Source organism: Oncorhynchus tshawytscha, linkage group LG13 (genome assembly GCF_018296145.1).
Source record: "Oncorhynchus tshawytscha isolate Ot180627B linkage group LG13, Otsh_v2.0, whole genome shotgun sequence".
In the NCBI taxonomy this organism is placed as follows: Eukaryota; Metazoa; Chordata; class Actinopteri; order Salmoniformes; family Salmonidae; genus Oncorhynchus; species Oncorhynchus tshawytscha.
Window position 1 is genome coordinate 54,239,941 of NC_056441.1, and position 14,874 is coordinate 54,254,814.

General features: G+C 41.5%; 1 protein-coding gene across 6 annotated transcripts; it reads left to right on the top strand.

The window, feature by feature from the left end:
* The first annotated feature begins 1,702 nt into the window (after positions 1–1,702).
* Positions 1,703–14,241, top strand: LOC112265158 (tubulin-specific chaperone cofactor E-like protein). Of its 6 annotated transcripts, none has more exons than XM_024442237.2 (10): positions 1,703–1,835; positions 4,104–4,222; positions 5,185–5,249; positions 8,087–8,324; positions 8,508–8,647; positions 8,860–9,041; positions 9,326–9,582; positions 9,826–9,952; positions 10,709–10,825; positions 11,090–14,241. In XM_024442237.2, the coding sequence occupies exons 4-10, from the start codon at positions 8,114–8,116 to the stop codon at positions 11,472–11,474; spliced, it is 1,419 nt and encodes a 472-aa protein (XP_024298005.1). In that variant the 5' UTR covers positions 1,703–1,835; positions 4,104–4,222; positions 5,185–5,249; positions 8,087–8,113; the 3' UTR covers positions 11,475–14,241. The 6 variants fall into 6 exon arrangements, with proteins under 6 accessions (XP_024298005.1, XP_024298001.1, XP_024298004.1 ...); XM_024442233.2 differs by having other exon boundaries at positions 8,091–8,324; XM_024442236.2 differs by having other exon boundaries at positions 8,151–8,324.
* The last annotated feature ends 633 nt before the right edge of the window (positions 14,242–14,874 follow it).

Genomic DNA, 14,874 nt, shown 5'->3' on the forward strand with positions numbered 1-14,874 from the left:
TTGTTTTAAATGACCATTAAGGATGGGATATTTATGGGACCTCACTCCCAAATCATCTCAGTGTTTTGAAGGGCCTGCTGTTCACTTTCCTTTATTTCATTGACGAGAGGGCGTTAAACCAATCATGAAACTTTTTCATTGACAGAGCTGAGCTGACAACTCCTGGGTAACCAACCTGAATGGAAAACAAGGTTCACAGACAGATCTTACCATGCGCTGTCTGGATGGAGTCATCTGCCGTAGCTGTTTTCTGGCACCTAACTACAGGGTCAGAAAGCTACAGCACAACTGTTGTGTGTAGGTCTGCATCTATTTGTGTTTTACAATGCTATTTCTTTCTGTTTTGTTTTCCACCCATCCACCCAAAGAGTCCCCAGGGGTGTTAAAGAGACGAGACTCAAGCTTGGTTTCCGAAAGAAAACAGCAGGGGGGGTCATATGGGTATGTGGTGTATTTGGGCAACGTGGAAAAAGTGCTTGGTCGGTTCAGGAGTATAGGACTTCTAATAATGCTTACAGAGAAGCTATTTTTCAGTAAACAGAGCTTTCCTGTTGTCCAACTAGGTGGCAAAATAAAATGTTTAGTTGAGCCAAATTAACACCACTCAGTGGGAGAAAACTTCCTGTAGTCGTTTTTTCCCAAGAAGCTTTTCTGTTACACTTTCATGTAAGGTAACAACAGTAATTTACCTTAACAAAAACAAAATCAACAGCAACCATTTGAGCCTGCAGTGTGTTTAGTACACAGTGGCTCTCTTCTACTCCACCAGGGTGTTCAATCTTCTCTCAGAGCATTTTGTATTATTCTTTACATAAATCCGAGACACTCCATTTAGTACTATATGCTACGTTTCACATGGGGTGTAGTAATTTGTGGAATTCCATCATCCATTTCGTATGATATGTTACAAATTACAATTCATTTGATATGTTACAATTTTGCTAAAGTTAAAAATGTTACGAATTTGCAAAACCTACAATATGTTACGAATAGTTAGGGTTAGGGGAAGGGTTAGCTAACATGCTAAGTAGGTGTAAAGTAGCTAAAAAGTATTAAACAGTTGAAAAGTTGGTCAAATTTGAACATGCACCCTTTGGGTTGCTAGACGTTTGCGTTATACATCCACCCCGACCAACCATCCTCCTTTCAATTTTTACCTCAAGTAGCCATCTGCCTTATTTAACCATACCAAAAATAACATACAGTATCAAAACTAATATACTAATTTGAGTGCCGCGAATATACATTTACTATGTTACGTCTAGTATGAATCTAGGCTGGGATGTTCAAGTACATATGGCGCCAGTACAGTGACAGTAGAGACAGCGCCTCTTCGGATTGAACGAGAACAACAAGCTTCTCTACCAGGAGAGTGCGGTGCAGGACAGGGCAAGAAGGTGATTGCCAGTCAGGGGAATTTCAGTGACACTTGTCATGAACAAGTGAATGTACTAGCTTTTGCCCAGTCAAAGTCATCAAACTTCATTCATAATTTGTATTTGTATACAACAGCAAGAAGAGAAGGAAGTATATCCCTGAACACATTTTAGCAGAGATAGATGCAACATATTTCGTCAGCAAACTGATTGTCAAGCCTTTCCATCATTACCAGTGTTAAATCTAGTCAGCTATAGTAGCATTACCTATGACTGTAAATGGGTTATTATTACCAATTATGTATTCAAAGACATGTAGTATACTGTTCAAAGCTGCGCATCCACGATCTAAGGAAAACATCCAGACGTTTCATTAAGCCACGTCATTTCCGGGATGAGAGGGGGGGCAATGACAGCTGGATCAACAACAAGACATTTACACAGAGTAGGTCAATAAAGGTGAGTTTGGAAATGCGAAAATATTACATGTATGTCTATTGCTTTTGGATTATATCTAGCTAATGCAATCGTATTATGACAATAGTATTTGTGTCATGTTGATGCATTGTCTTTACATTGGGTCATTCAATGATGCTGAGTGTGGAGTCTGGACCAGTCTGACCATTCGTAGAGGAGAAGATGCAATGTAACGTTTTGGTTAGCTGATCTAGTTTGCTAATCGTACTAGTGTAATCGTAATAAATTGTCAGATTGCAAACCACTGATCCTGCATATAACTAGCAGGTGAAAGCTACAGTCAAATTGTACAGAATGATTATGTGTAACGTTTATGAAATAACGTTGTAATCATCCTCGACGTTTATCCTAGCTATAAAATACGTTTCACGCTTGACATCTTTATTTTCTAACGTAGCGTTTTCCGTTCACGGTTCTTGTTTCGTGTTCTTTTTCGTGCTCGAGTCCATCTGCACGTAATTGTCCCTGGTATGATTGGCATATAATTAGCTAGCTCTCTGCAGTACTCATTATGTACATTTGCTGTACTGTAGTACTAGCTAGTATATAAAATAATTAATTTGAGCAAAAAATTAGCTGGATAGCTATTCTCACAGAATGAGTGACAGGTATTTGGCATGGATTGCACAAACATAATGTTTGGCTTGACAATGACAGAAATGTAATTGGCAATAACACAAACAGATCTGAGACCAGACAAACTATTCTCCCAACCTATCTTATGACCATAGCTTTTTAACAGAGGTTCAGATATGACATTAGGTCCTTCTATTCCCTCTATTTTGAAGCTAACAGCACCATATTATGGACAGTTTATGTGCCACTTGATATTCATCAGAGCCAAGCTATTCATAAAACATGATCAAATGTCAGTGACATCACCTAGGCCAGGTTTCCCAACTGGCTGGTCATTTTATTTGGCCCCTCAATTTTTCTGTGCAAAATGTCCAACAATTCTTTTCAATGTTGGACATAAAAGACTGAAAGTACCAGCAAATCAGCCCAGAGGGATTTTAATTTTGTAAATCTGTTCCAAAGTATTTCCATGCATAATAGAGAGATACAGCATGTGATTGTATGCAAGGTTTGAAACAATTATGTTTTAGTTGTGACGCACTTAGGCGTAGTGGGTGCGGAGTCAGGCGCAAAGGTACAGAACAATGCTTTAATCTCCGGCACAGAGAAAATAGTACACGCCAATACAGGGCGCACATAAACGACCGGCCCAAAACCAGGACCTAACCAGTCCAGAGAAAAACAAAACTTAAACACACTACCACACACAAACACAGAGGGGAAAATAAGCCCGCACAAAGAGCAGGCGGGCCTTACCGGCTTAAATAGCCCAACTAAAAACCTAAACAAGAAACAGGTGTAACCAATAAGACAAAACCAATAGAAAAGTAGACCGGTGACGACGACCACCGCGCGAACAGGAAGAGGAGCCACCTTCGGTGGGAGTCGTGACATTAGTCAAATATTATATCTGTTTGGGATTGTTTCTGTCAATTTGCAGTCTACAAATTATTTGTAATGATGTTCCGGTCCCCTGACCATCCGCCCAATAACAAATCGGCCCGTGGCAGAGTCTAGTTGATGATCCCTGAACTAGGCTATAGCCTACTCAAACTAATATAGTTATTAAGCCTAGGCCAGTTAACCATCTGAATTCCTTTTCATGCAGATATTTATTTGACCTGCTCAAAGTGATGCTTTAACAAGTCAACAATGCATATATATTTATGTAGATTTCTTTAATGTCATTTGAATATCATGCCTAACTGCATATGGTATCAGGCCCTGACCTTAGTATTCTTTGTTTTCTTTATTGTTTTGGTTTGGTCAGGGTGTGACATGGGTGATGTATGTGTTTTTGTACTGTCTAGGGGTTTTGTAGGTTTATGGGGTCGTTTACTATCTAGGTGTTTATGTATGTCTATGGTTGCCTAGATTGGTTCTCAATTAGAGTCAGCTGTTTTTCGTTGTCTCTAATTGGGAACCATATTTAGGCAGCCATCTTCTTTGGGTATTTCGTGGGTTATTGTCTATGTGATGTTGCATGTTTGCACTCAGTTTTGATAGCTGTTATTTTGTTATTTTGTTATTTTGTTATTTTGTTATTTTGTTATTTTGTTTGTTTAGTGTACTTTGTGTTTTTTCGTCTTTCATTAAAAAATATGTATTCACATCACGCTGCGCTTTGGTCTCCTCACTATGACAATCGTGACATATGGTTTGTTTTGATTCCAGTGTCTACTCTCACGTGGTGCCTGCGTGTCCCTCCTGTTCACCTAGCAGCCCCTCACTGGAGAGAAGTCTGAAGGAGGAGGGCTCAGCCTCTCTTCCCCTGCCCAGCCAGCCACTATGGAGTAAGCATTGAGACTGATAGAGATATCATCTTTATAAATGTCCCATTATGGCGTCTGTGTGCGCACAGGCAGCGCCATCACAGAGATCAAGGAGACAGATGTTTCATCAGCTGTATCAATCAAATATGGGTGAGGACAGGAAGCCTAGTGGTTGGCAGTGGGAGAGCATGGACCGAGATGGAACCGGGCTGACATTCTGCTGATTTTCTCATTGAAGAAAAGCCCAATCTCAATACAGTTTAAAGTTCACCTAAACTAGAATATGTTGTGAACAGAGTGCACTAAGCTTTGTAGACTTGACCCTTTGATTTAAAAAAATGGTATTGTTTACAAGGAGTGCAATGGCAAATTGAGTTATTGCACAGTGTTCAAAGGAGGTGTTCCCTAATGGAAATATGCAAATACATGATTGAATGCGTCAATAGTATCTCTCTAGCTTGTGCTTGGCTCTGCCCACCTCCTTGCTTGTTCTGCCCACCTCCTTGCTTGTTCTGCCCACTATGCTTAATTTGCTCCCATTGGACATTTGATTTTGGGTTAGTTATAAATATCTTTGGTTCCATTGAGGCATCTCTATTTTGAAGTAGTCCATTTTGGCCAAAAAACTGAAAGGGTGCATACTGCCACCTAGAGTGTGTTTTGAACGAACAGGTGTAAATCCAAGGTTTAGGGATTTACTGCCGCCTACAGTTATGGAATGTTTGCTCACAAGTATAATCCCGATGACCTGGAAACAATCACGTGATCCTTCCTTAACCCATATGAAGTCCCACCCAGTTGACTACTTTAAAATGGTGTAAGCACTCAATGGCACTGTCCATGCCAAAACAGGTTTATCCATCTAGAGTCAAACTATGGGAGTAAGAGAGATTTGTACTTCCTTTTATAGTAATTTTACTTGCAAGTCCGTCCCACCAGCACATGACTTGTCCTTAATTCCAAAAACTGTGTTCCTCTGACAGGCCTTCTCTGCAGAAACCCACAATGAGCTGTGATAGTGGACTGGTGGAGAGGAACATTACTGGAGGTAAGACACTTAGCCTACAGAGCACACTTGTTCCTGTATTGTCATTGTACTTTATACTACCTATTGTTTTCCTCACACTCATGTATGTTAAGGACATCATTTTAATCATATTAGTCAATAGCCTAGTAATAACAACGTGTCAGTTTTGTACAATGATAAGTATCTTATGGATACTGTAATCTATCATTTCCTTTTATGGTTGTTGTAATATAACAGATATATAGGAAAATTCCACTGTTTAAGAACACGTCATCATAGGGAATATTTCTATAGCATTTCATTGCCGTTCTCTTGTAATTATCAACATGACACTGTGGAACATAAAACATTTACACGCAGTGACGACCATAAACACGGACTTAGAAACAATGAGTATACAACAGGAGTTGAAATAAATAAGCAAAAGTGGGAAAGTGTTTACTGTGACCTACACCTGCCGGTGAAGTACTTTAATTTGATACTATAACTTTCATTTCAGTAAAACCTCAACATTATTTATGTAGCCAGCAGCAGATGATGATTTATCTAGGGCAACCTGAGAGGCGTTCAAAAATGTGTTTTGTTTTTTTCACAGTTGAATATCGTTCTTTTTCATCTTTTTTGTTGTTTGAAATTTCACCACTTGACAACCTCATTCATCATCTCCAGCACCACCCCATTATCAACATATTTGAAAATGACGTTTTTTATGTTTTGTAGTCAAACACTACTAACATTTGCCTGGTCATAGTTGTTTAAAATCACATGATGCACACCAGATGATGTCATCAGTGTTTCCGGATTATGACAAACTTTGCCTGCTCAGTTGGTTAAACATGAAATATTATGGCCAAAGAGCAGAAGTCTATCCACTTTTTCAATTAATACATTTTTGGTCTCGAGTACATAAAAAGAGAATCACTGGGAGAGGCCTACCCTTTCCTCAGGCGTTCAGAGGGCTTTAAAGTTTAAATGGCAAAGTCTCACTGCGTTTTACTGATAAGGACTTTAGGACAGACGACTCCCTCCGTCACTCCCTTCTTTAGTATTATCACTGAGGCTCCCTTTCCCTCTTTAAGGGAAATACATATTGAAATACCAATAATTATGCTCTGTCTGTTTTGTTTCCAAGGCATTTATATCAAGCAGCATCAACTGACTGACCATGTAAAATAGTAACTGTTTTAAAAAATAAATAAAAATAGAACCTTTATTTAACTAGGCAAGTCGGTTAAGAACAAATTCTTATTTACAATGACGGCCTACAGGGATACAGTGGGTTAACTGCCTTGTTCAGGGCCAGAATGACAGATTTTTACCTTGTCAACTCAGGGATTCTATCCAGCAACCTTTCGGTTACTGGCCCAACACTCTAACCACTAGGCTACCTGCCACCCCATAATTGAGTTGATCTAATCTGTTAACATGCCTGATTGAAATACTGTAGCTGAAAATGGAATGTGTCGTATGTGACTAGCATACTTTTCAGTGAAGACTGGTATGTATTGTAAAGTGCATTCGGAAAGTATAGAAACCGCTATTCTTAAATGTATTATATCATTTTACCCCATAATGACAAAGCGAAAACAGGTTTTTAGAAATGTTTGCAAATGTTTAAATATAAAAAACAGAAACCTTATATTACATAAGTATTCAGACCCTTTGCTACGGGACTTGAAATTGAGCTCAGGTGCATCCTGTTTCCATTGATCATCCTTGAGATGTTTCTACAACTTGATTGGAGTCCACCTGTGGTAAATTCAATTGATTGAACATGATTTGGAAAGGCACACACCTGTCTATATAAGGTCCCACAGCTGACAGTGCATGTCAGAACAAAAACCAAGCCATGAGGTCGAAGGAATTGTCCGTAGAGCTCTGAGACAGGATTGTGTCGAGTGGCCAGACGGAAGCCACTCCTCAGTAAAAGGCACATGACAGCCCACTTGGAGTTTGGCACCTAACTCTCAGACCATGAGAAACAAGATTCTCGGGCCAGATGAAACCAAGATTGAATTATTTGGCCTGAATGCCAAGTGTCATGTTTGGAGGAAACCTTGCACCATACCTACGGTGAAGCATGGTGGTGGCAGCATCATGCTGTGGGGATGTTTTTCAGTGGCAGGGACTGGGAGACTAGAGAAAGATGAACGATGAGCAAAGTACAGAGAGATCCTTAATGAAAACCTGCTCCAGAGCACTCAGGACCTCAGACTGGGGTGAAGGTTCACCTTCCAACAGGACAACGACCCTAAGCACAAAGCCAAGACAGTGCATGGGTGGCTTCTGAACAAGTCTTTGAATGTCCTTGAGTGGCCCCGCCAGAGCCCGGACTTGAACCAGATCAAAAATCTCTGGAGAGACCTGAAAATAGCTGTGCAGCGATGCTCCTTATCCAACCTGACAGAGTTTGAGAGGATCTGCAGAGAAGAATGGGAGAAACTCCCCAAATACAGGTGTGCCAACCTTGTAGTATGATACCCAAGAAGACTCGAGGCTGTAATCACTGCCGAAGGTGCTTCAACAAAGTACTCAGTAAAGGGTCTAAATACTTATGTAAATGTGATATTTCAGTTTTGAATTTTTAATATAATACAATGTCTAAACCTGTTTTTGCTTTGTCATTATGGGGTATTGTGTGTATATTGATGAAAAACAACAATTCAATTCATTTTAGAATAAGGCTATAACGTAACAAAATGTGGAAAAAGTCAAGGGGTCTGAATACTTTCCGAATGCACTGTATGACCAAAACTGTTTAGAAGGGGAAATGGGTCAGGCTAATGTCAGTGATGGCCGAGCCCCTCCGAGGGATTGGATGTGGGCGTGAAGGTGAATGACTTCCACTATTGTCTCAGCCAGCTGACCCTGCCAAGTTAACCTCTATGAGTGTTTGGCTCTTTTACCACTTCGGCGACCCAGCCGACCCAGAGGGGATGTGGGACAGTGGGGCCGTGGATCCACCCGAGGAGGAGGGCCGCACCTTCATGCAGGTTCTCAGTGAGAAGTACAGCCCGGAGAACTTCCCGTACCGCCGAGGGCCCGGCATGGGCGTGGTGGTAGTGCCAACTCTCCCACAAGGCTCACCCATGAAAGGTGAGGTCTTCAATATGATCCCTCCACAGTTTTACCCATTTGAACCCTGTTTTAAAAATGCCATTGGCATCCCTGAGTAGGTTCCTTCCTCTTCAGCAGCTCAGTTAGGATGAGGATGTTGATGATTGAGCGGTGGTATAGATAGGCCTGGTTTCCTCAAGTTATTCTGCTCTCTCTCTCCAGATCGTTTGAACCTTCCCAGTGTGCTCGTCCTGGCTGGCTGTGGAATCAGCCATGCGGGAGAGCAGAGAGAGATCGCAGCCTTCTGTGCCCACGTGATGGAGCTTGACTTGTCCCACAACAAGCTCCAGGACTGGCATGAGGTGGGTAGGCTCAACTAGGGTACTCTGCCAAGATGGGAAACATTGAGTACAAGAATTGGGTACATTTTATAGTAACTTTGTACAAGAATTCCTCTACCAGTATGCAATCTCACCTCAATCTCATACACATGAGTATCCTTGTAGCTATTTACATTAATGCATGAATCATTATATTGAGGATGTCACACTAAGTTTGAAGCCACTCCTTTCAGATCAGTAAGATTGTGTCAAACATCCCCAACCTGGACTTCCTCAACCTGAGCTCCAACCCGCTAAGTGAGGTTGTCTTGGAGCCTAGCGGTGCTAAGGCCTTTGCCCGAGTCCGACGCCTGGTCCTCAACAACACTCAAGTGTCCTGGAACACGGTGCTCGTACTAACACGGGAGATGCCTGAGTAAGATAAACCTTGATGCTACACTGCTATTGAACACCTTTAAAAAAAAAAATCAAAGGCAATTTCTGATTGTTCACTTCTCAAGAGAGAGAAATGTGTTTTCCCAATCCAGTGAGAGGGATTTTGTGTCCTTCTCGAGTATTGTGGATTGGAGAGAGTAGTGAGTGGTCATCTGTTATGAGGTCCAGGTTTCAGGCAGCTAACAGTACATTACAGTAGAAGCATTCAGAAAAGTTAATGGTCTCTATACTGAGCCTTGTGTTGCTCCCTGCCCTGCCCGCCAGGCTGGAAGAGCTGTTCCTGTGCCTTAATGAGTACACCACCGTGTCAGCCTCTACTGTGCCCTGCCCCACACTGCGCCTACTGCACATCACTGACAACAACCTGCAGGACTGGGCCGAGGTGCGCAAGATTGGCCCCATGTTCCCCGGCTTGGAAACTCTGGTCATGTCCAACTGCAACCTGAGCTCCATTCAGGACTCAGAAGAAATGCTGCGACGCCTCTTCCCCAACCTACGCAGCATCAATCTGCACAACTCAGGTATCAACCAGAGCCTTCACTGGAAACTATCCTTGGACTCCTTTCAGTTCTTGAGATTGATATTTGAAGTTTACCCAACATCCTGATCGCTAACACCCCTCTACTTTCTCTGTGGTATCTATCTATCTGTCAGAGCCGGGGCACAAATGTAAAGATCATTCTGTTTGACTGTTTATGGAAATGTGTTTAATAAGGTGTATGTGCGTGGGTGTGTGGTCACCTTTGCGTCTCTGTGTGTGCCAGCTCTTAACCGATGGGAGGACATAGAGAAGCTGAACCAGTTTCCTAAACTGGAAGATGTGAGGCTGCAGGGGATTCCCTTACTGCAGACCTATACCAACACAGAGCGTCGGAGCCTCATGGTATCACAGTAAGTTTCTCTGGGAGCTACTGGGTGAGTGAGGCAACCACACAGACCTCAACACACAAATAGTGGAAAGATCTCATTTTTATCTGAGTACGGTTACATGCACACAATAATGTGAGAATTGTGGAATGTCAGATGAATATAATAGTTTGAATAATAATGTTTACATGCTTTGCTGGAAATAACAATTTCCCTAACAACCCTGTTTCCATGGACACATCTGAAGTCAGGCTGCCTGATGGGACTCTGATCAGTGCAGAACATCGCCAATCGAAATAAACATTCTACCACAGCAACCATGTTGTTTTTGGGAAGCAATTCTCATCCGAAGGTCGGACATGTACATTTTGTATGTGAAAACTACTTCTAAGACGGATACGTTAATTTGTTCCGAACTCACCTCACTCGCTCTGATGCGGGAGACTCACTCTGCTGGTGCTGGCACGTGTGCAGATCAAAGACACCGCTGGAACGCCAATTAAGTTGTTTATATGTCCTAATAATTAGAAAGATTATTCAGAAAAACAGGTGTAGTTATCGGTGTATGCTTACTTCAATTTTGTCCTTGAGGCAATTATGCTAAACAGAGTAAGGTGTTTACATGACTATTGCCTACTGCCATAATCAGTTTAATATCAAATTATTCCTCTGCATGTAAACGTACTCACTGTGACATTGCGTTAACACACACACACACACAGTACTGCAACAGTGCCATATATCTCTAGATAGTGAAAAGCTCACCCTTTATCCTCGCAGCCTGCCCTCTGTATCTTCGCTCAATGGCAGTGTGGTGACGGATGGGGAGAGAGAGGACTCCGAGAGGTTCTTCATCCGTTACCATGTCGACTACCCAGAGGAGGAGCTACCTTACAGGTATACCACACTATGCTACTCCTTTAACTGATCCAATGAGACTGCATATATCCATTCAATAGAATTTGGCACGTACTTTACTGGCTTAATTGTAGTATCAGGTGCCTATTAAAATGTGCACATTCAAAATTAAAATCTTCATGTTCGTTAAAAATAATGACTGTAACCTCACCTAACCGTAATGTTAAATAACTTAGTCTAGATGACTGTGGTATATTTAGTATGATTGTGTGTTGCTAAACCCGTCTATATCTTCCGTTCTAGGTACCACTGCCTGGTGACCAAATACGGGAAGCTGGAACCCTTGGCCGAGATCGACCTTCGACCCCGCTGCCACGCCAAGGTGGAGGTGCACTGCGAGAACAAGGTGGCGGAGGTGAGTATCCGCCTGGACCAGACTGTGGCCGAGCTGAAGAAACAGCTGAGGACAGTCGTGCAGCTGTCGGCCAATCAGATGCGTCTTTACTACATCGACAAGGAGTGTGTCTTTGGGCCGGAGGAGATGAAGTACCACACCAGAGCCCTCCACTCCTACAGTATCCAGGACGGGGACGAACTCTTGGTGGTGCCTAAGGCTGGCCGGGGGACTACCACCACTGCCAAACCACTATCAAACCTTAACTCCAAAACCTTAACTCCCCCGCCATAGAAATATAATTGCTAGAATGGTCCACCTATCATGGCACATTGATTTGAAGGGGGCGCAGTTCTAGTAATTATATTTCTATGCTCATACCCTTCCCCATCCTAATCTTGTCTGAAGAGCTCCCTGCACCCCTCCTTTCGCCCGTCCTATGTTCTACATTCAGTGTGGGACACACTATCAGGAATAACAGCGACTCTGACTCTGATTCTGACTGGCTTTGTTGTGTTTCACCTCACTGCACCACACATGCGCACACACACACCAACTAATCACAACAAATGTGTCTTGTATGCTGCCCTCTAAAGGTGTGCATATTCTGTGTGACTGAGTCACCTCTTCGTATTGGTGTAGCACCTCTGCCCTTGACTCCTAAAAAGTATTATCTTCAGGGGAGGAGCACAGGAGATATTGCAGAGTACAACCAGTGTATCTTTTATCTTTAAAACAATCAATCTCCCCTTTGCATACCCTGTGGTATGCAGAGGATGTTGATTAAAGGATATGGTATACTGCTGTGCCACAGACTCTGTTTTGAGTGTACTAGGGTGACTGTACTGTAGCTGCGCTGTGTCATTCCACTTCCTCACAAGACCGAGCCATAGTTTTTGATGGGTTATTCTAAGTTAGGATTAGTTATTCTAAGTAGTGTTCAGTGAGATTAGTATTTTTGGAGGATACTTCTTATACAAACTCAAATCACCTTGAGTTTTCAAATTGGCTTTCTTTGGCCAGTTGTACCGTAGTGTTTTTAGGCTATTGATGCCACTGGCTGAAAAAAATAGATGTACCATATAGTGCTGCATGACAATGTCCTTTGCGAAGTATGTTTTTATGTAGTGTGTGTTCAGTTTTTTTGCATTCGTGTGGATCCTTCCACTGTCGGGGACCGTCAGTACATGTTAGGTCTAGGTTACGTTTGAACACCTATTGACACGTTTGCTTCTGTGCCAGAGCCACAGTATTTTAGGTCTATTGCAGGCTTTGTGTGTTCACCAAAGATTTGTATGAACTCTTGTGTACTATTCATTGCATTGTTGACTCATTTTCCTTGCGTGTAGAGGCTCATGCTTGGTGTTATTTTTGTCATCGCGAGGGCGAAGGTCACTAGGTCAGTAGCTGGGACAGTAGAACTAAGGCATTGCTTGGTACTTCACAGCTGAGGGGCACCGCCACTTTAAATCCCAATTTCCAGGCTGCTTGTTTCCCTGGAATTTACAGAATTTGTCAGCTTTGTCATTGTCTGATTTGGAAGACAGTAAAGTATTGGAAGATGCACTTAGCAGAGTTAGACCTCTCAAAAGATTGAACGTTAGACCATAGCAATATATTTTATACTGCTTGTTGTATTTATTTTGCCATTGCATTAGTAATACGCAGTAAGGGTCCATTAGGCCTAATCTTTTTATGTGGCCTAGACCGCTTCCCTTGGTTAGTGAACCCATGCTTTAATGGAGTCAGCATGCACTGGCAGGCACACTTAATGCACGAATGTTACGACTGTGAGGGGCACTGTGTAAAGGGATAAAGATGTAATCAAATATAAAGGAATAAAACATTCATTTGAATCTGGAGTCGTGGCTCCATGTACATTTAGATAATGCCATAGGCCTAGATGTAATGGCTTCCCATGGTTTCTGAAGTAATGTTTTAGTGTAGGCAGTAGGCACCACTGCTTAGTGTGATAATTGAGAGAGGCACAGTACAGTAATTTAAAGGAAAATTGAATCAGCTATTGGCTAATGGCACGCGACAGTCATCTGAGCCTGTAACCATTGCTTCCTGGGCGTGCAGTTCTTACTGCAATATTTTTGTTTCACTTTCATCAGCTTTGCACATTGCACATTTGAAGGATTCTGAATCAAGTTATCAACTTAAATCTGCTAGAGTTTGACATGTTTGAAGTGCAAAAATGTGTAATACATTTTGATGGATTTATTTTTGCGTGATGTGCTTTCCCTAGTAGTGTCAGCACACACTGAATTGGTGCACTAGTTACGTTCAGGATCGGTATGTTTTAGTGTGAAGGATCTGTCTTTGATCTATTCCATGTCACCACCTCACTCTTGTCTGGCTTTAATAGCCAATGCTTTAGAATTCATTCATGTGCTATTTGTTCCGGAGTAGTAAAAATATTTATCATTGTTGTGGGTCAGTGCCTATCCTGAACTGCAAATGATTTATAAAGCCATTATGCAGGTCCACAATAATCAGGTACAGTACATATATCTCCTGCTGTTGTGTTGTAGGTATGAAACCTTCTGCTTATTCAACCTAACCCAGTGTATTCTCATCAAAGTGTAAAATGTGGGAAGAAGAAGAAGAAGAAAGGAATACTTAACGTAATTTACCACTTACTGTTTTATTGAAGGGAATGGGTTTACGTGTGGCAAAATAATCGGAACATTTCAGCCATTACAGGCTAGGTAAACTGGGCAGCTAGCTACATTGAAATTAGCGTGATGCTAAACACCTGATATGTGTGTTTCATGAGTTCAACCAGTATAGAGACTGTTTTCTGATTGTCTGCCTCCTGGATGTAACAGTGCTGTACAAATGTGCTTACTACAGTACATGCAAATGTTTAGAAAAGGTATATCTGTGTGGCATAAGTATGGAACATGGATCATTCAGTGATGGCTTTATGAGTTTACATGATCAAATGCAACTTGAATGGTAAATGAGCAGACGTATGTAATTCCTCTGAACTCCATATTACTTACCTGTGTAGAGAAAGATGCATACAAAAATAAACAGTAGTGTTCTTTCTACAGTGCAGCATTCAATTATTCTACTGTTGCTTTGATTGTGAGATGTTGGAAGACATAGACAAGATCAATGCAGTCATTGCTATCAGCCTCCGTTTTGTAAGGCTGGCTTATTATGAAGCTGTCTGTGGTATTGTTTCCCGTCCCCATTATTTTATTTTCCATTGCATTGGTAGAAGTTACAAAACAAATGGCCCCATTTCAGCACAAATACGTTGCAACACTATACATCCAAATCAATGTGGCACATTTTTTTTTTTTAGGGCATGGGACTTATAGAGGTGCTGCTATAATAATGTTAAAGATTATGCTGGCTTCTAAACCATTATTTTCATAAGGGGCAGGTGATAAAACATTCAATGACACAGATTGTAGATTTATTATTTGTATTATGTGAATTATCTGTGTGTCCCCCCCTGCTGAATTACAAAAAAAGACAATTGGTCGCTGCAGTGTGAGTAGCTAGAATGCAAATAACTAAATTATTCTCATCAGCTTTGGTAGCTGTGAAACAAACTAAAGGAATTGTAACCAAGGGACACACATGCACCTTTTAATTTAACTCATTGACTCTTGCATTAAACATGTATTAAATATTGTATGGTGTTGGGTGTGTGAATTATGTGGTTTTACTGAAT

Excerpts from the sequence above, each read along its gene's own strand:
- LOC112265158 (XM_024442232.1), top strand. The coding sequence starts at position 5,030 with ATGGCACTGTCCATGCCAAAACAGGTTTATCCATCTAGAGTCAAACTA. Across the intron at positions 5,083-5,184 it reads TCTAGAGTCAAACTATGGGA|GCCTTCTCTGCAGAAACCCA; the intron begins GTAAGAGAGATT and ends TTCCTCTGACAG. Across the intron at positions 10,826-11,089 it reads GAGGAGGAGCTACCTTACAG|GTACCACTGCCTGGTGACCA; the intron begins GTATACCACACT and ends CTTCCGTTCTAG.